The sequence below is a fragment of the Danio rerio genome, chromosome 4 (assembly GCF_052040795.2).
Source record: "Danio rerio strain M-AB ecotype USA chromosome 4, GRCz13ab, whole genome shotgun sequence".
NCBI lineage: Eukaryota > Metazoa > Chordata > Actinopteri > Cypriniformes > Danionidae > Danio > Danio rerio.
In genome coordinates, this window is record NC_141024.2 from 75,605,498 (window position 1) to 75,629,905 (window position 24,408).

The window sequence follows — 24,408 nt, forward strand, 5'->3', positions numbered from 1 at the left end:
ACTGTGGAGTACGGAGGAGCTACAGAGTGAAGACACAAAGCACAGCTGAATGCGGGATTCTGCTTCTGGTAAGATAATAAAAATGAATGCCTTTCCTTTATTTGGTAACAAGCAGAGCTTGAATGGCTTTTTAAATGTAGGTGAGATATACTTGTGCTGTGTTTGTTACAGAGATGTGAAGTAACGAAGTACAAATACTTGCATACTGTTCTTCAGTAGAAGTATCAGTACTTCACTACTCATTTTTTACTTTTACATTTTTACACAAATATCTGTACTTTCTACTCCTTACCTTTTTTAAACCACGCTCGTTTCTTTCGTTTTCACGTGTTTGGTGGCGCGATCTATATTATCATCGCGCAGTAATATGAGCACCTTTTAGATGCAGTCAGTCTGTTTTCCTCATTGCGCGCCTGCGTGCTGCACCGCGCGGCTTTTTCAAGGCTTTATGAAGATTACTGTGAGAAAGGCTAGGATTTTAAGAACTTAACATGCCTGATGCTGTCCTGTTTACACGGTAATAAGACACCGTTTGCTCGATCGGATCACAGGTAAACAAGAGAGACATTAAAAATTTTAAGTTTAAATGCTGAAGCCTTCTAATAGAGGTAGAGTTGGTTTTATATTCGTTCATTCAGTCTCTATATTGTTTACCATGTTACTTTGAATATTCGATTGGAATTAGCATGCAAGTATGACTTGACAACAACATTGACACTGTTTATTTGACTGTGTTGGATAGTCATTGGCTGCTAATATGCTTATTTAGCAGGATTTCTCTGGTCTTTCATTCTAATACCACAAAATATAACGTTAGTGCTTTTTTTTGTAAAGATTTCTACATTTACTACTAAAACCATCATATACTTAAAAAAATGTATGCATTGCGGTTTATTTCCTTTATTTCTGATAAGTTCATGTTTCCTAACACAGAATTTATGCTGTTTTTCAGTTTTATTGATTTGTCTTTTGACCATATGATTATACACAGATCTATACTGTTATCTTTAATAATTTTGATAAATATTTTACAACAACAAAAGTAACTATACTGGGCGATTTATTATAATAATATAATACAAAAGATCCTGAGTTTATCACATTAAAAAAAAACGATCATGCACATGTTCTGTAGGTCGTAGTCACGCCTGTATGTGTTGCTTTAGCCTCGAATAAGTGCATTACAGTTTTTCTCACACACATTTCTCACATTAGAATTAAAATTTGCAAAACAGCAGGTCTGAGTGCATTTCTCAAAACGCATATAATCAGCAAAACACCACAGATTACCTGCAAAAGCCAATCTCCTGCTCAATATCCCTAGTTCAGCTCTCAAAACGGAATGTCCATGTCGATGAACATGTCAGTGGCTTCAGAATGGCAAGTCCTGCTGTCATTAGCTATGTTTCCATCCAAAAATGAAGCATCGTTTCCATCCAACGAGTCAAAGCGAACAAAATCGTCACTTCCTGATTAACTGGTGCCAAATATCAACAGTAAAAACTGCATTTGCTGCAGTAGGAGAAGCTGCATCAATCTTTTCTAAATGAATGCGCCTCAGAAGACAATCCTGACATGCAGTGAGCGCGCAGTGGTGTTTGAAGGTGTCAGACGCGGAGCACAGGCGCTCTTGATTCTGGAGGTCTTTCATAATATAATAACATTAATACTGAAATGGTAAGACGTTTTATAATGACCAAAACAACCTTTCAGATGTTTTATAATGTGCTCAGCCTGACGTTTTATCCATTCACACACATTTTAAGCATCACATGATCTCTTTCAACAAAATCACATGACCTATTTTAATGCGCATACTGGAGTTTGTGCGGTAAAAGTGTGTCAATGTTTATACGCATCTTTTCTTATCGAATAAAAAGTTTATCCTACCCAGTTAGGCGCATACGTTTTTAATGCGCATTTTCAAAATTTATGCGCATCATGGCGTTTCCATCACTGGCTTTTTATATGCGCATTTGCAAAATTGTAAAATAGGTGGATAGAAACATAGCTAGTGTGTATGGATAAGACAGTCCAATCACTCAGTAGTCATGTTGTCAATATCAGTGCACTCTGAAGGGCTGTTCTGATGTAAACTGTGGCAATATTTTTGGCTGTTTGTACTGTAATTGTTGACAGATCATGTCATTGTGATAGGAAAAGACAGCACTGCACAGCACAAAGAAAGAAACAAGAGTAGAAATGTGAACATAATACAACCTAGTTTTAGACCTTCATTAAAAAAAAAGTCACCTGGGAGAAATTGACCAATTGTAGACCGATTTAGAAGGAAAAGTCTAATGGAGAATAAAAAATGCAATATGACAACTTGTTCAGCCATTTTGCATGTGAAGACATGCCCTAAACAAACAATTAAAAGTTGTGGGAAGTGAGACTATTCAACAGAGGCCTATTTGAGGACCGGGAGGGAGACGCGAGATTACCGAGAGATCCTCACTCGTTTGCGGGCGTCCGGAGACTCGCGAAACTTCCCGCCCTACTCATAATTCTCTCTTCATATAGCTGTATGCCTATTACATATCCATAAAACACTGTGATGTAACCGCGCTCGGATCGGATCGCTTTCTCACTGCAATCGAACCGCTCCAGGGTTCGTTTCAATTGAGCCGAGACCACCTCATTCAAGCGATCTCAGAGCAATTAATTTTGCGTGAAACAGAGCGCGATTGCCCTGTTTAAATATGCCAAACGAACCGCGCTAACTGGGCAAACGAGACACGTTTCGAAACAAAAGTGTCGGTGTGAAAGTACCCTGAGAAAGCCAGACAAAAAGGACTGCAGTGTGCGTCACATGGGTATATCCACGACATAATAGGCAACTGATTAGAAAATAACTGAATCAAAATTGAAGCTAGCCAGTTTCTATTACAATTTGCAGTTTAGTGGAAGAAATAAATAGAATTGAATTGAAATTAATTGAAATGCAAATTAAAGTACCAATAGCAGAAGTGGACAAACCGATTTTCCCTACCAGGAAATATTATTCCGACAGCAAATATCCGCTTGTTAAGTGGTGACGTGTTTGTGACGTATGTATACTGTTTCCGGGTCCAAGTCACTCATTTGAGTGGAGAAATCATTCGTTTATGATCACGTTTTATTTCTATCACACATTAAAGTTAATTTTACATAAAGTCATAGTGTACACAACAATCTCTGGGCTTGCTGCATAACAAATACCAAAAATTAAACAATTTATAAAACAATGAATCACTTTCTGGCCATCAGATATTAGGCATGGACATATATACTGTGATCGTGACTTTCGAAAGTATTAAATCGCTTTGTAAACGTTGATTATTACCATTTCATGAATCTCCCCATTCAGTTGAATAGAGCGCTTGGACTTGGAAGCCCCTCCGCGTCACACTTAACAAGCGGATAAAACGTCTCTCAACAAAGACAGATGAAAACATCAGTGAATTGTAGCTCTGACGTGGACATCGAGGCTTATAAATAACTGAAAAACGGCTATGGACGAAGTATATTGATGGCAAGTGCTCAGATTGTGGTCACATCTCTGCTTTGTTCTGTCGATATGTATATATGATGTTGCTTGGCTACTTGCACAAATGCGGCAACAAACATTTGACATAAGAATTGGAAATGTCTCTTATTTTATATTAATGTATCAATAGGATGTCTAGTCACCTACCTATCCTCACTCGCTATCCTTCAGCTTAGTCTAGACTTGGGCGGTATCCAAATTTTGATACCGTCAAACCGCCTCCATATTTTACCCCAGTATCCGGTATTACCGGCGTGATAAAAAAATGATGACGTAAGGCTCAGACAGCGTCACCAAACTGTTAGCTTAAACCTAAACCATTCAGAAACTGAATACCTTATATGCAACCTTAGGCTCGCGGTCAGAGAGAGATAGAGAGAGAGCCATGCGACGCACAGCACCTCTCTCTCTCTCTCTCTCTCTTACACAAACACACACACATCTCCCGCGATTTATTCAGAAATCTACTCCCACACCGTAAGAAATCTAACCGGCTCCGGCAGTACAGCAGCGGGAATGCAGAGAGCTGTAATCGGGCCATAAAAATTAGGCCCGATAGTTCCCGAGTCCAACAGGTACATTTTGATTGACAGCTTTATAAAGGCCGAACCCGTTGACAGCCCGACATTATTCAAATGTGCTCATGCACACAGCTCTAATGCATTTTTTCAAGAATGAGTCATTTATATGTTTTAACATCATTTATTCGTAACAAACGTAGACTATAGGCCACTTGAACGATGGAACAAAGAAATAAAATAAGTCCTACAGCTGTAACATCGTAACATCTCAGCACTCTATAGGTCTAGGTACATGCACTTAGCCTTTAAATTGGCCAACACACCAATGAAAAGAAATCTTGCTTAACAAATCAAATTAAAACTAGAACCTAAAGTTTATTGATAAACTTTGACGTTGGCTTGAGAAAGCCAACGTGACTGCGCTAGGACTAGGAATGGCAGTTGGCAGGAAGCACGGTGGCGGTTGCTAAGTGGTTGCTAGGCAGTTGCTAAAACAATTATGGCATTGTGAGGTGGTTGCTAAGCAGTTGCTAAATGGCAATGCTCGTGTACATGTTTGATCAAATGCTAATACTTAGTAGGCATTTCTAGCATATGTTGTTGCATTTAGATAATCATTCATAGCATGTAGCTAATCGTTATTAGCACTTGCTACCATTATCATTGTTACCATGCATCATACACAGGAAGTCCCATTTGCTAGCATGAGTCAAACAAGCCAATGCTCAGGTCCCTACGATGTTCTGATGTAGAGATATTGCTATTTTTAAATGGTTGCTAGGTTATACTGTTTTATTGCTAAGGGGACATTTGACAGGTTAGTGATGATACATCAAAGCTTCTTGGCAATATGAGTGATCTTAATCAAGCCCAAATGTTTCTATGACAGTCTTTATGAGTGTCAAAAACTGGACTTGAACATTATGTATTCCTGGTGTTGGGTTGTGGCTGGAAGAGCATCCGCTGTGTAAAACAAATGCTGGATAAGTTGGCGGTTCATTCCGTTGTGGCGACCCCTGATTAATAAAGAGACTAAGGGAATGAACATTATGCAAAAATGGCTTGCCATATCAGTAAAAAATATGGAGTTTAAGTCAAAAATGGCTTGCCATATCAGTAAAACACATTTTGACCACATTTGGGCCTTGTGGCATGAACGGCCTAGGAGGAGATACGTTTGTTTTCAAGGACAGAGTAGCATAACAATATGTTGGCTTCTCAAGCCAACATAATAAACTCTAAATCAGGGGTCTCAAACTCAATTTACCTGGGGGCCGCAGGAGGCAAAGTCTGGGTGAGGCTGGGCCGCATAAGGGATTTCACAAAAAAAAGTCCTCAAATGTCATTATTAACAGTTTTAATTATTTCTTCTGAACATGAAGTGTCCTGAACATTAACAGAACATTGAGTGAAGATTATGAACAGTTCTTCTGAACATGGCATCTTTTGCCTACGTCTTTTAGCGCTTCTTCTCACAAATCTTATATATGTGTGTATATATATGTATAAATAAAACACCCCCACCCCACTCCAGTCACATCAGTCTGTGCCAGTCTGTATCTACCTATAATATATATAAGATGCAGGCTGTAGCTAGGTAGGTGGCAGGCTGCAGATAGGTAGCTAAGTGGCAGGCAGGGGCGGGAACAGCTTACCTTGGTTCTGGCCGGCGCGAGTTCCCTCCCTGCCTGGTTTATACTTCTGCGTCAAGTGACAACGCGCGTGGCTGTGCATTTATACTTCTGTCTCTGTTGGTCTGCATTAACACTTCCGAAACGCTAGTTGGCAGTGAGGTGTAAATGTTCCTCTGTGTCGAGTTTCTTCGCTTCTGTTTTGCTTTTCCTGAACACTTCCTGAATGTACAAGTGACTCAAACTCGCTCATTTTGAGGCAGGAACCGGCGGACGTGCAGCAACTTTAACTATGAGGTAAACACAGAACAAAACTTTCCATCCGGAGCTCCTTCATGGGACTCCACACTTATAAACAATCGCTCGCGCCATTCTCGCGGCTCTCGGTCACGCCCAGACTCGTCGGCGCTAGCAAGCCGACCAATCACAGAGCTTGCGCTACGCGTCGTTGCGACGTGTAGTCACATTTTTTGAGAGGTGCACGTCAGTGACGGCCACGGCCACGGCGAAGGGCTATGCGTCAGCGCCGTAGCCTACGGCGGTGTTTGACGCAGAAGTATAAATCACACTCCCGCCCGTCACAGCGTCTAACAAAGGGGCGGGGTGCGTGGTGACGTCACCGGCATCCCCGCCCCTTTGTTTACACGGCGGGCGGGGAATGCCAGTGACCGCTGTGTACGGATAGAATCAGCGGAGCGGGGAGCGCTCTCTCTCCTCGCTCCGCTGATTCTGTCAGTGTACAGCGGTCGGTGCGGGCCACAAAATATTGCACTGAGGGCCGCAAATGACCTGCGGGCCGTGAGTTTGAGACCCCTGCTCTAAATGATGACGAGTATTTTGGCAATAACGAAATTAAGATAAAGGCTGTGAAAGGTTTGTTTCTCCACTTCTCTTCACAATCTGGCATTAGGGCGGCGGTGAAGCTGAATATTAAAAGAATAATGCCACCATTAGTCTGTATACTCTGTCTACATTATGATTATATGGTTTAATTAATATTCATTTATAATTTAAAAACCCTTTACGCACCAAGATTAGGCTACGTGTGTTTGTGGAGGAACATTATTAAATCCACTGCCTTTAGCACAGTCTCTTACTCATGGTGCGTCCAGCAGAACTGAACACCGTTTCCTGCTGCTACAGGCCGGGGTGCAGAGTTCTGATCCGGCTGATTTTGCAGGTTTTGGGTAGGATTGTTTGTTCATCTTCTACCAGTCAGGAACATCCATTTAATTTTCCATGACAGCAGTTTCAGTGTAGCGAGAGGCCTCGTCTTTTTACCTGTCAGCTTGCGGTTTAGGGCTCTAGCGTAATACGCAGTGTATGAGCGACCGCGAAATACCTTGACGGCTGGAATGACCGCTCCTTCTGAGCTAGTGACTGGCTTGACGCCGTCAAAATTCGCTTTTTTTTACTACTTCGTCATCATTTGTTTCATCTTTGCAGGGATGGATTTTAATGCAGGAATTTGGATTTTTTCGGGTCTCGCCGGGTTCGGGCAAAGATCTTCAGCTCGAATGCAGACCTCTCGTTCATATTAACCACGTCTCCCTTCTGTTCAGTCGAAACTGCCCAACTGCAGGTCACTTTGGAGCACGTCACGTCACCTCTCCCCCTCCCTCTCTCCTCCACACTGTCCCGTGATGACAACCACACATACGTTTTTGTAGACGTTAAATAAAGGATATTTAATATTTTATGACGGTATAACGGTATTAAAACTGGCACCGTTGCTATTTTTAGATCCCACGGTATACTGTAATACCGCCCAAGCCTAGCTTAGTCCCTGATTTATCAGGGGTCACCACAGCAGAATGAACCGCCAATTATTCAAGTATATGTTTTACACTGCGGATACCCAGTACTGGGAAACACCCTCACATTTACACACTCGCACTTATACACTACTGCCAATTTAGTTTCCTATTATTCCCCCATACCGCATGTCTTTTGACCGTGGTTAAAATGTGCTTTTTTTTAACTTTTGTATATTTTTGAGGGCGTACTTCAGTACTTCTACTTTCACCAGAGTCGTTTTGAACGTATGTGTATTTTTACTAAAGTAAAGGATGTGTGTACTTTTGCCATGTCGGGTTTACGTTAAACACACATGTGACCGTTATGCCCACACACACACACACTACAAGAAAAAACTGAAAGCGGTGTGGAGAGAGTACACACTAGCAGCGTCTAAAATACATACTTGAAGTGTGCACTGATTTTACACTAAAACATATCTGTATTTTGCGTGTTTTGTGTTTATTTGCGGTTGTGAATTGCATTATTGGATGTTGATCTCTGCTCTGTCCAGTTTTGATGTGGAAAATGTCCAGGGTTTAATATGGTGTATCTTGCTGCACTATATTCATGTTTGGTATCATTTTAAATGTCTCTGTGTGATTGGTAAAGTGGTCTTAATGTCATTGTAATATTTCCCTGATATATGTTGATTTGGTTTTTGACTTTGATAAGTTCTCTGCCAGATGCTCTCCCTCCTTAGAGATGGTTAACTCCTCAAATTCACCAGGCGAGGGTCTCGTGACGCTTTTATTGTCTTGATTTATGGGTTGAGTGTTTAAGGTAAATATGCACACATATCAGGGGGATCCTGTGGCCAAGACCCCTGTTGCAGAATCTCTGAGACTTAGAGTAAGGGAACAGATATAAATCAAAACTCTGAATTAAGTCATAAATGATGAATGTGATCCGTTCTTACAAATAAAAATACAGGCTAAAGTTTATGATCACTTAAAATTGGAGTCGGATTAAATTCAAAGCTAAAAAACGAATATAAATAAATTCTAATAAAGAACAAAATTCCTTTCAGAAGCGCTAGAAAAGGCTTACATGCATTAAACCTTCAGCCACGCTGTTAGTTTCCTCATTGGGCTGATAGATGGACCTCTACAATTGACATTGTCATAACAAGGCGGTCAGAAGAGGAGGAAAGGAGAAGCACAGGTGATCACTTTCAGAGCCCTTAGGTGCAGTAGGCAGGCACTATCCAGTAGGGCTGCAACTAACGATTATTTTAATAATCGATTAATCTGTCGATAATTTTTTTTCGATTAATCGAATAAAAAAAACAAAACAAGAAAAGCATTCATTTCCAACCCTTCATTCAAAAAAGCTCATCCCTGAGCTGTTATAATAATAATAATAATAATAATAATAGTAATAATAAATAAAAAAACGAACTAGTTAATCCAAATATCTAAATGTTTTTAAATGAAGATGCATACTAGACACATGAAATAGCATAAGAAATCACTTAGTCTCAAAATTAAGTGATCGTTTGCTTAAAACAACTTAAATTATTTGCCAATGGGGTAAGAAAAATGATCCTACTGAGATATAATCTCGAACAGAAGTTTTCAGCATCACTTCATTTTCTCGTGCCATTTTTCTTGTCTGGTCTTGATGGAAGATTTTTTAGATATTTGAACTGGAAACGAGACAAAATAATGAATAAAAATGAATAAAAATAAAAAATTTGAATGAAAATGTGAATAAAAACGTGTGCAGAGTAACTCCACCACCGCCGCTATACTGCTGTTGTTAACCCTTTCACTGCTGAGCTTAAAAGATTCTATCTGGCCCCAGGAGTCAGTTTTTTTCAGAACGTTCACCCTTAATGTTTCCATGGCGACGCATCATGTTTGTCACGTCACACACCGTCTGTTTGACAGATGTAGCCCTTTGATTTGATTTTTTTTCGTTTTAAATCAACATAATCGCACGCTTGCTCATCCTGTCATCAACTAACTGATATTCCAATTCACATAAACCTGTAAGTGATCGCCACCTGTTACGTAAGATGGACGTCACACACCGGCAAATTATATTTGAATGGATTGTTAGACTTCCTTGTGTGTTTTACAAACTCTTTTGTTTTACTAGTACTTGTGTGTATTTACATGAATGAAGTATTAGGCGGTTAAAATGCTGCATAATTGTGATAATATGACACGTCTTTCCAAGCGGGGTTAAGTTGGTTTTGTTTTTGAAAAGGAAAAAACAAAATAAAGAAGCACTTTTCCGACGGTCCCTTACTGAGACCGGCTTAACCCACGCCACAGGCAACGCGCGTAGCTGTGCGTTTATACTTCTGCGCGCTGTCGGTCTGCATTAAAACTTCTGAAACGCTAGTTGGCAGTGAGGTGTAAATGTTCCTCTGTGTCGAGTTTCTTCTCTGCTGTTTTGCTTTTCCTGAACACTTCCTGGATGTACAAGTGGCTCAAACTCGCTCATTTTGAGGCAGGAACCGGCGGACGTGCAACAACTTTAACTATGAGGTAAACACAAAACAAAACTTCCCATCAGGAGCTCCTTCACGGGACTCCACACTTGTAAACAATCGCTCCATCAGGCTCGCACCATTCACGCGGCTCTAGGTCCCGCCCAGACTCTTCAGCGCTACCAAGCCGACCAATCACAGAGCTTGCGATACGCGACGTGTAGTTAAATTTTTGGAGAGGTGCACGTCAGTGACGCCAACAGCCACGGCGAATGGCTATGCGTCAGCAACGTAGCATACGCCGGCGTTTGACGCAGAAGTATAAATCAGCCTTTAAACGGAGCAGTGCTCGTAATATCGAGCGAAAAAGAGAATAAGACAGCTGTGAAACATAACCTGCTTTGTCTTTTTGTAGGAAACACAGTTCAGATCTTTTTAGAGTGAGATGTTTTTGAGTTAATGTCGTTTATCACTGAATGTGTCAGGAATACCGAAAACAAAACCAACTTAACCCCGCTGTCTTTCTCTGGCTCGGCGCCAGACAAAAACACCAGCACCAGGGACTTTGCGGTTCTCACTTTAAATTGGAACAAAAGCAGGATTCTGTAGTGATTCTTCCGCATCATCTCTGTCTTCTTTGAGGCGCTGAACTCGCACGAGAGACAGAAAGGAGCCGTGTTCTCTCCGCACGTTCTTTTTTTTAATCAAACGTCTCTTGTGTCGTGCGACACAACGAATCGATAATGAAATTCGTTGCCAGCGCTTTTAGTAATTGATTTTTATCGATTTAATCAATTTGTTATTTCAGCCCTACTATCTACAGAGAGAGAACATGTGGCGATGTGGCTGTATTTTGGGGGCTTGGGTTTTTGTGATGATGAATTTGTAAGTTGGCTCTTTTTTTGTATGATAATTCTTTATAAATAAACAAGAATGACCTGTAACATGTCTTGCATTCAGTATGAAGTGACACTTTTAAGTACACTACTTGTTACTTTTATTTCCCAAACAGTAATTTTTGGGCAAAGTATCGTATCGGATCGGTATCGCCGATACTCTCCTTCATTTTACTGGGATGCCAGTGGTATCGCACATCACTACTCGTTAACCCCACTTCTCCAGCGCTCTTCACTTACAAATCCCCCCCCACACACACACACACACATAGTTGGAATTATAAAATTCAAATATGACATAGTTTATATACAGTTAAAGTCAGACTTATTAGCCCTCCTGTTAACTTTCAATTCTTTAACATTTTTTCCCGGATTTCTGTGTAACGGAGAGATTTCTTCAACACATTTCTAATCATAATAGCTTGAATAACTCATTTTAATAGCTGATTTCTTTCTTGTCCTATACTGCTCAGCTGATAGTTCATCAAAGCCCAGGATCCTGATCTACACCTTATTCACTTACTTTACACAAACATGATTTTTGATTTATTTTTGAATTTGATTTATTGACTCCTGACTGATCATTGAACTGGGGAGGACTTAAGGGGAAGACAAAAGTCCAACAAGCCGAAATAAAACAAATAAGACTCTCTCCAGAAGAAAAAATACTACAGGAAATACTGTGAAAAATTCCTGAACTGTTCAACATCATTTATATTAATGCAAATTCAAGAGATATCTGAAATCAAATGAGCCCTGATGATTTCTCTCATGACTATATGTAAAACCTAAATTTACACTATTTGCATATATTGGCATGTATCAGATTGTGTTTTGCTGTATTAACCCCTGGAGGCGGCCAGCTTTGCCATGCATCAGGATTGCACAACTCCTCCTGCTTCCTCTTTTTTTTCTGGAAAACACTGTGCTTGTGTAACATTATTTCAGAAGTGTGAAAGCACAGCTGGAAACAGGATTCTGCTTCTGGTAAGACAATACCTTACATGCTTAAAAGTACTTATTATGTCGGCGTTTTCTAAAATAATAATGAATATGTTTCCTTTTTTGGTAACAAGTGGACCTTGTTTGGCTTTTTTAAATGTAGGTGATGTTGATCATTTTAAACTTGAGCTGTGTTTTTTCCATTGTTTACACATTTGACCATTACGCCTCATAAATTACGCTAGAAATTTACACAAGACTACACATAAGCAGCGTCCACAATACACAGTTGAACTGGAGATTTTGCACTGGTTTTACACTGTGAAACACGTCTGTATGGAATCAGATTAGTCTCAAAAGAAATTCACGCAAAAGACACGATGTACACATGCGTAGCCAAATTCACGTGCATAAAACCAAATTCACGTGCGTGCGTTTATATTCACAAAAAAATTTCACGTGCACAAAATAAAAATACTTTTTAATAAAATACATTTCACAAATGCAAAACACCATTTGCAAATGTATAGGAGTGTACAAAAAGTTTTGAATGTTTAACACTTGCGAGTTCATTCTGAATGAGAATGTGCAAAGCCTCTTTCCCGTACGACTCCCCCTGGATACGTGAGAGTAGTCCTGACTCTGCCAGCAAAGTCTCAAAAATACACACACACACGTATCCAGGGGGAGTCGTACGGTTCTCCGGGTGCTCTGGTTTCACCTCACAGTCCAAAGACATGCACCTTGAAAGTGCTGGAATTTGAAGTTGGAATACGTGTAAGAACCAGGCCCGGCCCTAACCAATTTGGCACCCAAGGCAAGATATCAGGTCACATCGCAGTAAACTCCACTGTTAGTGTATAGTCATAAGAAACTAAATAGCTTTTTGATCGACTACTACAAGCTGGGAAAACGTCAGATAAATATGCCAATGCTATTAACGTCATCGCTGAATAGATGTAATATTTACACATTTGCTTGAGGAAGGAATGATCGAGGTAGTTACATTACTATTACTATTTTCCATAACATCTCTGCCCTTCAATAACATTAGCTGACGTTAAAACTAACAGATAGCACTATAGCTATTTATTGATTAGAAATCTTTCAACGTTGGGATGTAAAAAATATGGGACAACAAATAGCTTCAAATGATAGAATACATAGCAAACATTAGAAAATATTGACAATAAAATAAAAGGTTTAGCCTATTAAAATCAACGGCCTATCCAGAAATAAATAAAGCTATAAAATCGACTTCACTTTTTATTGTATTTGCATATTGATTAAAGTTACTATAGTCATTTAGTGAAGAGCAGCAGAGGAATCCCTCATTGTGTTTTGTTTGATAAAAGTTGAGTTAATGTAAGAATGCACAGATCTATTGAGCTTATTCTAAAATGTGGAAGTGCGCCTGTTTTCGCGATTGTCTTAGAACTTTCGTTTCAGTCGCCTATGGGAGAAATGACAAGGAATAATAAACGGCAAAAACGGGTCAAACTACTTGCTCTACAAACAAATGTTTGCATGACTATACAGACCAAGTAGAATAATACAACAAGGAAATATCAGTTTGCAACATCAAACAGTGAAACGAGCAGTTTTTAATGTCTAATAATGAATGGAAGTAAATGAGACCTGAAGTCTCGAGCCAAAAAGATTCAAATGGCAGCGCCCGCTCGTCTGCGGAGAATAAGGTCAATAATGAAGCATTCGACTGCTTTAGTAACTGTGCTCATTTAAGAGAACATTTGTTGTGTTTAAACGCATATTGCGAGGGCTTGAACAGAGCAGTGCTCGTAATATCGAGCAAAAAAAGAATAAGACAGCTGTGAAACATAACCTGCTTTGTCTTTTTGTAGGAAACACACTTTAGATCTTTTTAGGGTAAAAGGTTTTGAGTTATTGCCGTCTATCACTGAATGTGTGTCAGGAATATCAAAACCAACTTTACCGCGCTCATTTCTGGCGCCCCCCTGGATGTACAGCGCCCTTAGCATTTGCCTATACTGCCCATGCCGCGGGCGGGCCTTGGTAAGAACCCTGTATTCAGTCTGATACAAGTCTGAACGCAGTGTGAACGGGTATGCAGGAATTCATGCGACTTTTACAACATTTTTCACTCATCTGCTAAGGGTGAACTCTTACATTTAATATATAAACTAGCTTTATTACATATATGAAATATAGAAAGCTTCAAAAATGTAAAGTCTATCTTATTTCTAATGGTATCCTCTTTTGCTTTATTATGATTTTGTACAGGTTGGTTTTATACTCTGAAACTAAAATGTCGACTGTCGGAGCCATGAATCCTTCATCGTATGTCATCCAGCTTCAACAACCGACACAAATGGCACCGGTTGTGACTGCAACCAGTTCTTCTGTGCCTGTGCGCATACAGCATGCAGCAGGAGTTTCACCTCTTCTTGGAATTCAGGCCTTTCTAAAAGGCCAACCAAAAGCCCTCGGGGTGAGGAAATAAAAAAACAGACAATTATTTTTGATGTCAGTATAGCACACATTAACACAGCATGTTACTCTGTTTTACTTCATGAAATACTCTTGTTCTCCTTACACTGTTCTCTCTTATTCCTAACAGACTGTGCAGATAATGATCGGTGTGGTGACTTTCCTGTTTGGAATCGTGTCTACATTATTTGCTGCCGGTGGTGTTTCTTACGTGGCATCTCTGATAGTGAGAAACAATCATACAGTTCAACATGTTGTCCTAGATAACACAAGCTACAGTGTGTAATCAGCCAGAATACATCTTACTGTCACATTTACAGACACTAAAAGAACATGTAAATGCTTTGTGCACATGTTTATTAAGTATCACGTATTGCCACTAGAGGCAGCACTGAACACACAAACAGACTCCCTGATCTGATATGGAGGACATTGGTGAACAAAGATGCTTTTACATTATTTTGGCACACAAAAGTGTTCCTGGACTTTGAAGTGACATTTGATGATGTTTTTGTTCCTTTTGTGAATTTTAAACGTCTCTGATCATCACTTTTCATGGAGGATGATCAAGCTGTTAGGTTAAAGTGGGGCATCCCCATCCAGGGCAGGTGAGGGCCAATGTTTTGCCGTTTAACAAACTCAAAGTCCTAACTCTGGGTCCGAATCGGCAAGCCCAAGCACGGCTTTTATGGGATTACCGTGGACTGTTCGCTAGAGTGGACTATTTAATTGATGATTCACCAATCAGATAATTCCAAAGCCACTATAAATGACCTAAGTTCCACATAACAGCCATCTTCGTTTTGAAGAATCCCCCCTTCCACCCTTACATCTCCTCCTTTCCTAGATGGGTGGCACGGTGGCCCAGTGGTTAGCACTGTTGCCTCGCAGCAAGAACGTCACTGTTCTAGTTCTTACCAAGCCAGCAAACGTTCCTGTGCAGAGTTTTCACGTTCTCCCCGTGCTCATGTGATAAAGAGATAAAGTGGTCAGTTTGGCAGATCAGAAGCGAAGCATTCAGAAAAAATAGTTGAGTCTTAAGTCAGGATTTGAATTCAGAGATATTATTAGCAGAGCGGAGTGAGCGTGGGAGAGAGTTCCAGAGTTTGGGTGCAATAACACTAAATGATCTGCGCCCAATTGAAGAGAGGCGGTACCGAGGGACAGCGAGAAGGCCAGAGTCAGCGGAACGTAAGGAACGAGTTGGGGTGTAGGGGACAAGCATCTAGCAGAGATAGGAGGGAGCTAGGCTATTTAGGGATCTAAATGCAAGAAGGAGAATTTTAAATGTAAGGAGGGATTGGAGATCATACAAGATTGTGGTTATATGAGCAGAACGTTTGGCATGAGTGAGTATTCTAGCCGCAGAGTTTTGAATATACTGTAATCTGGAGATGAGGCCGGCAGGCTGACCAGTGAACAGGGCATTACAGTAGGCGATGCGTGAGGAGACAAATGCATGCATGACTGTCTCAGCATCCTTGCTACTGGATGCTGGAAGACTGGAAGACTTCTAATGGAAGTCTTATGAAGGGATGCAGTTGTGAAATGCGACGTAAATGAAAGAATGCGGGTTTGATAGCAGATTTACTGTGAGACTGAAAAGAGTGTGGAGTCGAAGATTACACCTAAATTTTTTACAGAAGTAGATGTTTTAATGTGCGAGCCAGCGATCTCACAGGAGAAACTGGTGGAAATATCGCTGGTAAGTGCAATAAAAATCATCTCAGTTTTGTCCATGTTGAGTTTCTGGGAATTTGAGGTTAGCCAATCATTAATATCCTTCACACAAGCAGAGATATTATCAATTTGGGCGGATGAGGTACGTGTACAAACAGAGTAAAGTTGAATATCATCTGCATAAAAATGATAGTTTATACCGTGACGTTGTAAAATCAGTCCAAATGGGATTAGGTATATTGTGAACAATAGTGGGCCTAGAACAGATCCCTGGGGAACACCTCGCTTCAGGGGGACAGTGGGTGACTTAAAATCCTTAACAGAGATGAGGAATTGTCTGTCTGAGAGATATGAAGAGAACCAAGAGAGAGCAGTACCAGAAACACCCAGAACAGAGAGACGTGAGAGAAGTAAATTATAAGAGACTGTATCAAAGGCAGAGCTGAGATCGAGGAGCCAGAATCACCAGAAAGCAGTAGATCATTCACTACCTTTACAAGTGCAGTATCGGTAATCTGGAGGAGGCGAAAACCAGCTTGAAAAGGGTCCGAGAGATTATTATTAACTAGAAAAGACTGGACTGGCAGCAACAGTACTTTCCAGTAATTTAGATATGAAAGGTAGATTAGAAAGTGGACGATAATTAGAGAGGACCGAGGGGTAAAGGTTGGGTTATTCAAGGAGGTTGGAACTAGACAATAGACAGGAGATCACATGACACAAATAAACAACACAAGTCATGTGCTCAGGTTAAACAGGACTAGGACAAGCAGCCAATGCAAAAACTCATTAACCGAGTGCTCACATGAAATACAACACTAAAGCACGTGACCAACATGTAAACATGGAGCCACATGCTCTACACAACACCAAGACGAGACAGAATGCATGAAAAGAGTACACAATTATTAAAACACTTATCATGCACTCGCATACATGTTACCGATCCCAGCATCAACCGAAACCAACTAGACAGAGCCACCAGGATGAGAGCCACCATTCTGAGCACAGCCAAGATGGCATTTAAACAAAAGACAAACACAGACAACGTGCGGAGAGGAGTGATCGAGCTGAGAAAACTCGAGCCGAGCACAACATACAAGACAAGACAGGACTAGTGTCTGGTTCATTACGCAGTAAAATGCACATTCTGGTTGAGTACCATGTATATACAACATAAGCTTTTAAGTGTTGCTCTTCTCTCTGTTCTCAGTACATTACTGCAGGTTCGCTCTCCATTGCTGCTGAAAACAAAATTAATTCACCATCTGCTTTATGTTTGGTATGTACACAACACTTGTTCTTTTTATTTAAGCAATGGGCACTTGTAAAATTTGGTGTGTAAGGATTTATGCATAAATATTCTTTTTTCTGTGCTAATAGAGTATTGAACACAGACTTTCCATGTAATCACTAAAGCCCTGCTCACACTGTGAGATTTCAGCCACGATTTTGACATTTATCAATCCTAAAAGATTCCTGAAATCCCAGGCTAAAATCTGTGATCTTTGATCGTTGGTTTGACTTGTTCACAGAAGCCGATTCGTGCCCGTTGTGATCAGATTTTTCCTCTGATGAAGTTCTGGCAGTGTCAGAAGATTTCAGACACTTTCCTGCAGTGTGACAACAGCTGTGATGAGCGTCAATCCAAGAACCAATAGAAGCTCAGAATCTGATGATGCAATCCATGTGATGTTTATGTTTGCTGTGAGGGATCATTTTAGAACGCGGGATAGTGAAAGTGTCACGGGTGGATGACGTCAAACTCCGGGGGTGTTTTCTTTCGTGTTTGGCGCGTCTTCATTGTCGTTCAGTCTGACTTTATGACAGCTGAGATCTTACAGTGTGACATGAGCGCCATGTTCGTGCAGTCTGACATGCTACAATCGTTCAGGATTATAAACAATCCCACTGTGTGAGCCGGCCTTTACTCATACACGAGTCTTTGGTGCTTAGATCCTGTATTGTATTCATTTATCAATTCATTTTGATCACTTTCCATATAATCTATCATCTGCTTAACCACAGTGTGTTAACACAACATGATACAAAACCTTTCTATTTCTGTGTGTCTACTGTAGGTGAGAGCTTCCCTCGGGATGAACATTTTCAGTGCTATAGCTGCGGGCAGTTCCATTATTATGCTTTCATTGGGTTTGGCTTTTGGTCGCATTATCAGTCAGTGCACAGACTTCCATTGTTATGAAGATACGGTATGTGTCATCAACTTATATATTGATATCATTTTTGTATTGTTTTATTTTATAATTACAGTAAGATCACTGTGTGACTGGTGCACTTGTAAAAAAAAAAAAAAAAACAAGTGTAATCTGCACTCATCTTCACAACTTCACAAGATATTACTGTTTATTTACACTGTAATAAAATATAAAATATTGAAATTAAAGGTGCCATAGAATGCATTGATACACTGTTTAACTTGTTCATGAATATATATATATATATATATATATATATATATATTAAGAGTGTAACGATACGCGTATTCGTATTGAACCGTTTGGTACGAGACTTTCGGTTCGGTACGTATTGCAAACCGAACAATTCGATTCAGGCTAACATCTAAAAAGATAAAAGAGATTAAGTACAAAATATGTTTTCAGTGTAACAACGCTCAACATGGCATCCTAAATGACGTGGCAGATAACATGCTGCCTTCCCGCTGTCATGTTAAACAGTAGACCATCGCTTTTGAAGTCAGAATATCACTTTATTAAGCATGCACTCAATTACAATCCTGCTGCCTTCTGTGTCACTGTCAGCCTGCTCGTGCTGGCTCCGCCCCCATTGCCCCAACCACCCAGGACCCTGAGACAGAACAGCCAATCTCAATAACCTACCTGTTCACATATCACGCACACACCCGCCCACCTCCAAACACAACTCTTGTCAGGCACACTTTGCACTAGTTCGCAAAATGGCTAGTTAATGTGATCCTCCTACAGACCTTTTACTTGGCTGCTGCATAGAGGACGCCAAAGCGACCAGCGTCTACAGGTAGATTGTTTAGAACTTCCGTTTACAGCGTTTACGGAGGTGATAATTTGCGCTCTGAAAATGGGATTCAATAGCGTTTAAGTGGATTACGGAGTGTTTTTGTGACACACAACTTTGAAAAGTGTGTGTTAAAGCCATTATAAACTGTCAGATCTAGTTCAAGCACAAGAGGAAAACTTTCTCCTAGTTCCCCTTCGGATGGGGAACTTCAATGCTATCAGTGAATTTACTTGCAGCACGGGCAGAGAAAGGTGCCCTCCAAGACTGCGTGAGCCTACTGTGCACCTCCGGGAAGAAGGGGAGGAGAGGCTTTAAAGGCTTCGCCCTCTGGTCCTCTACGTAACACCCATCTAGTAAGTCCGGCCGCAGAGCTGGGGGATAAACGCTCTGCTTCCCAGCTTGCAGGCTCTGTGCGCTTCACCAGTGGCTCACAAGCGCTGGGGGGGACGGTCTCCTTTCTCCCACCCCTCATGCCTCCCCTCCGGAGTTAGGGTGCGGAGTGAGAGCCAGTTTCTCGCTTCCAGCTCTTCCGCGGGACCCTCGCACTCCCGGATCAGCACACCCACTTCGTGCTGCCCCACTGCTGGTACGTCAGCGATTGTAGCGATGAGTCCATTAGCGAGAGCTCTGCCTGCCTGGGTAGCACAGGCCAGCCCTTCGCGGTGGTTCATACACACAATCAGACTCGGCTATGTGATCCAGTTCGCGAAACGGCCCCCCAAGTTCATGGGTGTGTATTTCACCAGGGTCAGCCCCCTGTCCGCCCCTGTCTTGCAAGAGGAGATTACTGTCCTCCTGGCGAAGGATGCAATCGAGTCGGTCCCTCCAGCCGAGATAGAGAGCGGATTTTACAGCCCACACAGGTTCACGGCCAATACTAGATCTGCGCGTTTTGAACCGCTGTCTGCACTAGCTGCCGTTCAGAATGCTCACGCAGAGGCGCATCCTCTGGTGCGTTCGTCCTCGGGATTGGTTTGCAGCTATAGACCTGAAGGACACGTATTTGCATGTCTCCATTCTTCCCTGCCACCGTCAGTTTCTGCGGTTTTCGTTGGAAGGTCGGGCATGGCAATACAAAGTCCTTCCCTTCGGGCTCTCCCCGTCTCCGCGGGTCTTCACCAAACTAACGGAGGAAGCCTTAGCGCCCCTTTGGCTCGCGGGCATCCGCATACTCAATTATCTCGACGACTGGCTGATGCTGAACTGTATGAGAGAGCTCGACGGCAAAATTGTGGTTCCACTGAAATTATTTTCAGAGGCTCCTGGGGCATATGGCATCTGCAGCCGCCGTCACGCTGCTCGGATTACTCCATATGAGACCATTCCAGCACTGGCTTCACCATCGAGTCCCCAGACGCGCATGGCATGCGGGCACACACCAGGTTTCTGTTACTGCGCTGTGTTGCCGCACCCTCAGCCCTTGGAACGATCCCTCGTTTCTACAGGCCGTAGTGCCTCTAGGACAGGCGTCCAGTCATGTTGTTGTCTCAACAGATGCTTCCAACACGGGCTGGGGGGCTGTGTGCTGCGGGCATGCAGCTGCGGACCTGTGGAAAGGAACCCAGTTGCATTTGCACATCAATCGCCTGGAGCTGTTGGCAGTGTTCATCGCTCTCCACCGTTTTTTTCCGGTGCTGGAGCAGCAACACGTGCTGGTCAGGACGGACAGCACGGCGGCAGTGGCGTATATCAACCGCATGGGGGTATTCGCTCCCGCCACGTCTCAGCTCGCCCGCCGTCTGCTCCTCTGGAGTCATCCGCGGCTGAAATCGCTGCGCACCATTCACATTCCTGGCAAGCTCAACCGTCCAGCCTGTCTCTCATAGACAGGGCACCATCTGGCACCCTCGCCACGATCTTTGGAACCTCCATATGTGGTCTTTAGACGCAAGGAAGACTTGGGTAACCTACCGATTGCAGTGGTTAATACCATCACTCAGGCTAGAGGCCCCTCCACGAGGCGCGCCTACGCCCTGAAGTGGAGTCTATTCATTGAATGGTGCGTCTCTCGCAGAGAAGACCCCCAAAATTGCCGGATCAGCGTTGTGCTTTCTTTCCTTCAGGAGAAGCTGGATAGCAGGCTGTCGCCCTCCACACTCAAGGTTTACGTGGCTGCCATCTCCGCTCTCATAACGCGGTGGCTGGCGGCACCGTGGGAAAGCATAACCTCATCGTCCGGTTCCTCAGAGGTGCTAGGCGAATTAATCCACCCCGCCCCCCCCTCATGCCCTCTTAGGATCTCGCCCTCATTCTCACGAGCCTGCGTTCAGATCCCTTTGAGCCACTTGACTCAATATCTTTAAGATTTCTGTCCTTGAAGACAGTTCTGCTGGTCGCGTTGGCTTCTATTAAGAGGGTCGGGGACCTGGAGGCAGTGAGGAAACAAGATTTTCGGTCAGTGACTCGTGCCTGGAATTCGGGCTGGATTACTCTCACGTTATCCTGAGACCCCGCCCGGGTTACGTGCCCAAGGTTCCTACCACACCATTTAGAAACCAGGTAGTGAGCCTGCAAGCGCTGCCCCCGGAGGAGACACACACATGACCATAGACACACACACACACACACACACACACACACTCTAGCATGCGCTGCAGTGTGCTTTGAGCTCATACCCATTTGAGAGCTCTAGACTGTTCAGACTGTTCATTAAGGATCTCTCGTTGGATCTAATCTCACTATATTTATTAAACGTGATATTTAATTCATCTTGTTGTCTTTATCTAAAAACATATTCCCCGACTTTGCTCTTTTGAATCTATTACTTGTTCTCAGGTAACGTGTTTTGGCTGAGCGCAAGTATAAGTTAGGTTAATATCTTAAGTAACGTAACCGCAGACACCAATTCTGCACAATCAACTGATTGCTTGCCTTTTTTCTCTATTGAATAAACTTATTGTACGTTATACTTTTATAATGGCCATTATTGATTAATAAAACAGATATTCAGTGAAAGAGAGACTATGTTTCGTATTGTCAATGAAAAGGAAAGGAGGCAGTGATGTTAAAGGCACCGTTTTGTTATAAATATGCATGAAGATGACTCTCATGTTAAGCAGCTACACGACGCCTCAACATTTCTGCTGTCTGTTAAGTGGCTAATATCAAAGTGAAAATAGCAGTTCCTCGCATCATCTTTTCAGTTTATTGTTAAGACAGTGAAACAGTATAGCCAGGGTGATGTGAATGACTTTATAAATGACACTCAGGAGTTTGTTTTCCATATCAAACTTGTGAAGTCTGAACCTACATGTAGAGGATGCAGAACTGAAGTGTGTGTAGGCTACTTAATATTGAGGAAAAGCCCCAATCAGAGAGGCGAATGTCTGCAGCTCTGCCTTTGTTTTCAGATGTCTTCATTTTCCCCCATCCACACTGAGACGGAGCAGCAACGCTTTAGAATGAAAACAGCCTCCAGCGTTTCCTAAACACTTTGCTTTCGCGACTCAAAAACTCCGGCGTAGTGTGGATGGATGGCGCAACCATAGCGAAATGTATGCGCTTTCAAATTAAAGCGCACTAGTGTAACCGGGGCCTAAGAGTCAGTGTTTTAGGTTTACACTCACATGATTTACATGACAATGAGGAAACAAGGGTGTTTGAGGTTCAAGGTGTGCCATTTTCAGACTGAAAATGTTTACTTGGGTATGTCCAGATTTTTATCCTATGGAACCTTTAAACATCACTTTTAAACTCTGTTTAGTTTCATCAGTATACCTAAAGGACTACAGATTTTTTTTCTTCTCGTTGTTGTTATCCTTTATGCTCATGTTGAATGTTCTCTCAGACTATTGTTTTAGGAATCAATGGTATCTTTCTGCTGTTCTCCATCCTTGAGTTCTGCATCTCCATCTCCCTGTCTGCGTTTGCCTGTAAAGTCGCCTGCTGCTGTAAACCTAAGGTGAGAAATACATCAGCTGAACCCATCAGATAAATGTAGGAGTAAAGGATAAAGCTACTTTTAAGGCTTGAGGTTCTGATTTCACAAGAACCAACAAACCCAATATCTGTCTGTAATTCTTCACTCTTAAATGTTCATACCCTTAAAGTCCATGTGAACCAGAAGTTGCTGCAGACTTTTATTTAAATATGATGACTTATTTAATAATTTCACCATTTTGATTAAAGATTACGAAGACAATTGTCTGTTGAGGCGACAGCAACCGATCTCCTGTGCCATGTAGTTAATGATGTAGGAGCCGATTAGGTGACCAATCAGCCTGTGATGATGACAGAATTGTTCTTATCAGGACTAACAATGTGCGCTAGCAAAACATAGTAAATCTGGATTTCATGCAGACCAGACAGAAACCAACTACATGTTTTTCTTTTTGTTTTGTTTAAATCAAATGTTCTGTATTCACACACAAATCACATTACAGCAATGTGTGAATTAATGATTTGTGAAGTAAAAAATAAAGTTTAATGTGTGCTGTAAACGTGTGAGGAACTGGGTAATGGAGCAATAATTGTTAAACACTGATCAATAACTTAAGCTGACCATGTACACTTTATCCTGCAGATTCCAGAGGACAGAGACCCTTTAATTCAACACCCTCCTGCAGAAATCCCCCAACAGTACATTCAATACCCTCAAGGAATCCCCCAGGAGTACTTTCAATGTCCTCCTGCAGAAGCTCCCCCAGCGTACGCTTCAGGCAAATTAATGTGAATCGATATGTAAAAACTGGGCAGAGCGGTGGTTCTGCTGCTTTGAAGCTGTGGTGATTCTGGTTTTCTTGTGTATCTGATCTGAATAATGCACATCATCAGATGATGTGTAAAGTGATTATTATAGTCATCAACATAGATATCACTGTGTATTTTACATGTGTATTTTTGTGAGTTTTTCTACTACTTGTATGTATTTTTCAAATGTTATTTGCAGAGGTGGAAAGAATAATAAAACCTTGTACTCAAGAAAAACATTTTGTAAGGAACAGTTCTTTTACTTAAGTAAGAGTGAAGTTTCATGTCTATAAATCGACTCAAGTAAAAGTAAAACAATACCTCATTAAAAATGCACTCATGAGTAAAGAGGAACTATTTCTCCAAAGGGACAAGAGAATGTAAATCTCCAATTAGTTGTTTTGATTTGTATAACTAACTTTAAAAACTAAAGACCAATAACAAAAAATTACATAATATTTAAATTATTTGACAGGTTATCCTATATAATAATTTATACAAATTGTAATGCAACATCTGCTGTGTTAGCTTAATGGGTGATATGCACACAGACTTTTCAGCCAGGCAGCCCAAGGGCTTCTGTTTAACTTTCCATTTCAAAATTGTCACGTTTAAGATCTGATTTCTTTAAAATTCAGTGATCCTCACAGCCTGTTAGCTATACGATATGAAGTGGGTCTCAGATCAGACAAGAAGCACTGCATTAAAGTGTGTTTCCCTTGCCATGTCTTTAAAATACAAGTTTGTTTTACCCGGTATTTTGGTTGTTGCTAGATCGGATACAGTTGCAGTCGGA

The 24,408-nt window shown here is 41.6% G+C and overlaps 1 protein-coding gene across 4 annotated transcripts; it reads left to right on the forward strand.

Moving 5' to 3' along the window:
• Window positions 1-23,849, forward strand: ms4a17a.9 (membrane-spanning 4-domains, subfamily A, member 17A.9). 4 transcript variants are annotated; one of them, NM_001013510.3, is made up of 7 exons: window positions 1-68; window positions 14,019-14,226; window positions 14,356-14,451; window positions 17,119-17,187; window positions 17,987-18,118; window positions 22,711-22,824; window positions 23,446-23,849. In NM_001013510.3, exons 2-7 carry the CDS (start codon window positions 14,044-14,046, stop codon window positions 23,593-23,595), a joined length of 744 nt encoding a protein of 247 aa, NP_001013528.2. In that variant the 5' UTR covers window positions 1-68; window positions 14,019-14,043; the 3' UTR covers window positions 23,596-23,849. The 4 variants fall into 4 exon arrangements, with proteins under 4 accessions (NP_001013528.2, XP_087102797.1, XP_087102796.1 ...); XM_087246671.1 differs by lacking the exon at window positions 1-68 and adding an exon at window positions 405-551; XM_087246670.1 differs by lacking the exon at window positions 1-68 and adding an exon at window positions 11,761-12,453 and having other exon boundaries at window positions 13,448-14,226.
• Window positions 23,850-24,408: the final 559 nt, after the last annotated feature.

Coding starts and splice junctions, on each gene's coding strand:
- ms4a17a.9 (XM_087246670.1), top strand. CDS start 13,936: ATGAAATATAGAAAGCTTCAAAAATGTAAAGTCTATCTTATTTCTAAT. Junction 18,119..22,710: donor TCCATTGTTATGAAGATACG/GTATGTGTCATC, acceptor ATGTTCTCTCAG/ACTATTGTTTTAGGAATCAA. Junction 22,825..23,445: donor CCTGCTGCTGTAAACCTAAG/GTGAGAAATACA, acceptor TTTATCCTGCAG/ATTCCAGAGGACAGAGACCC.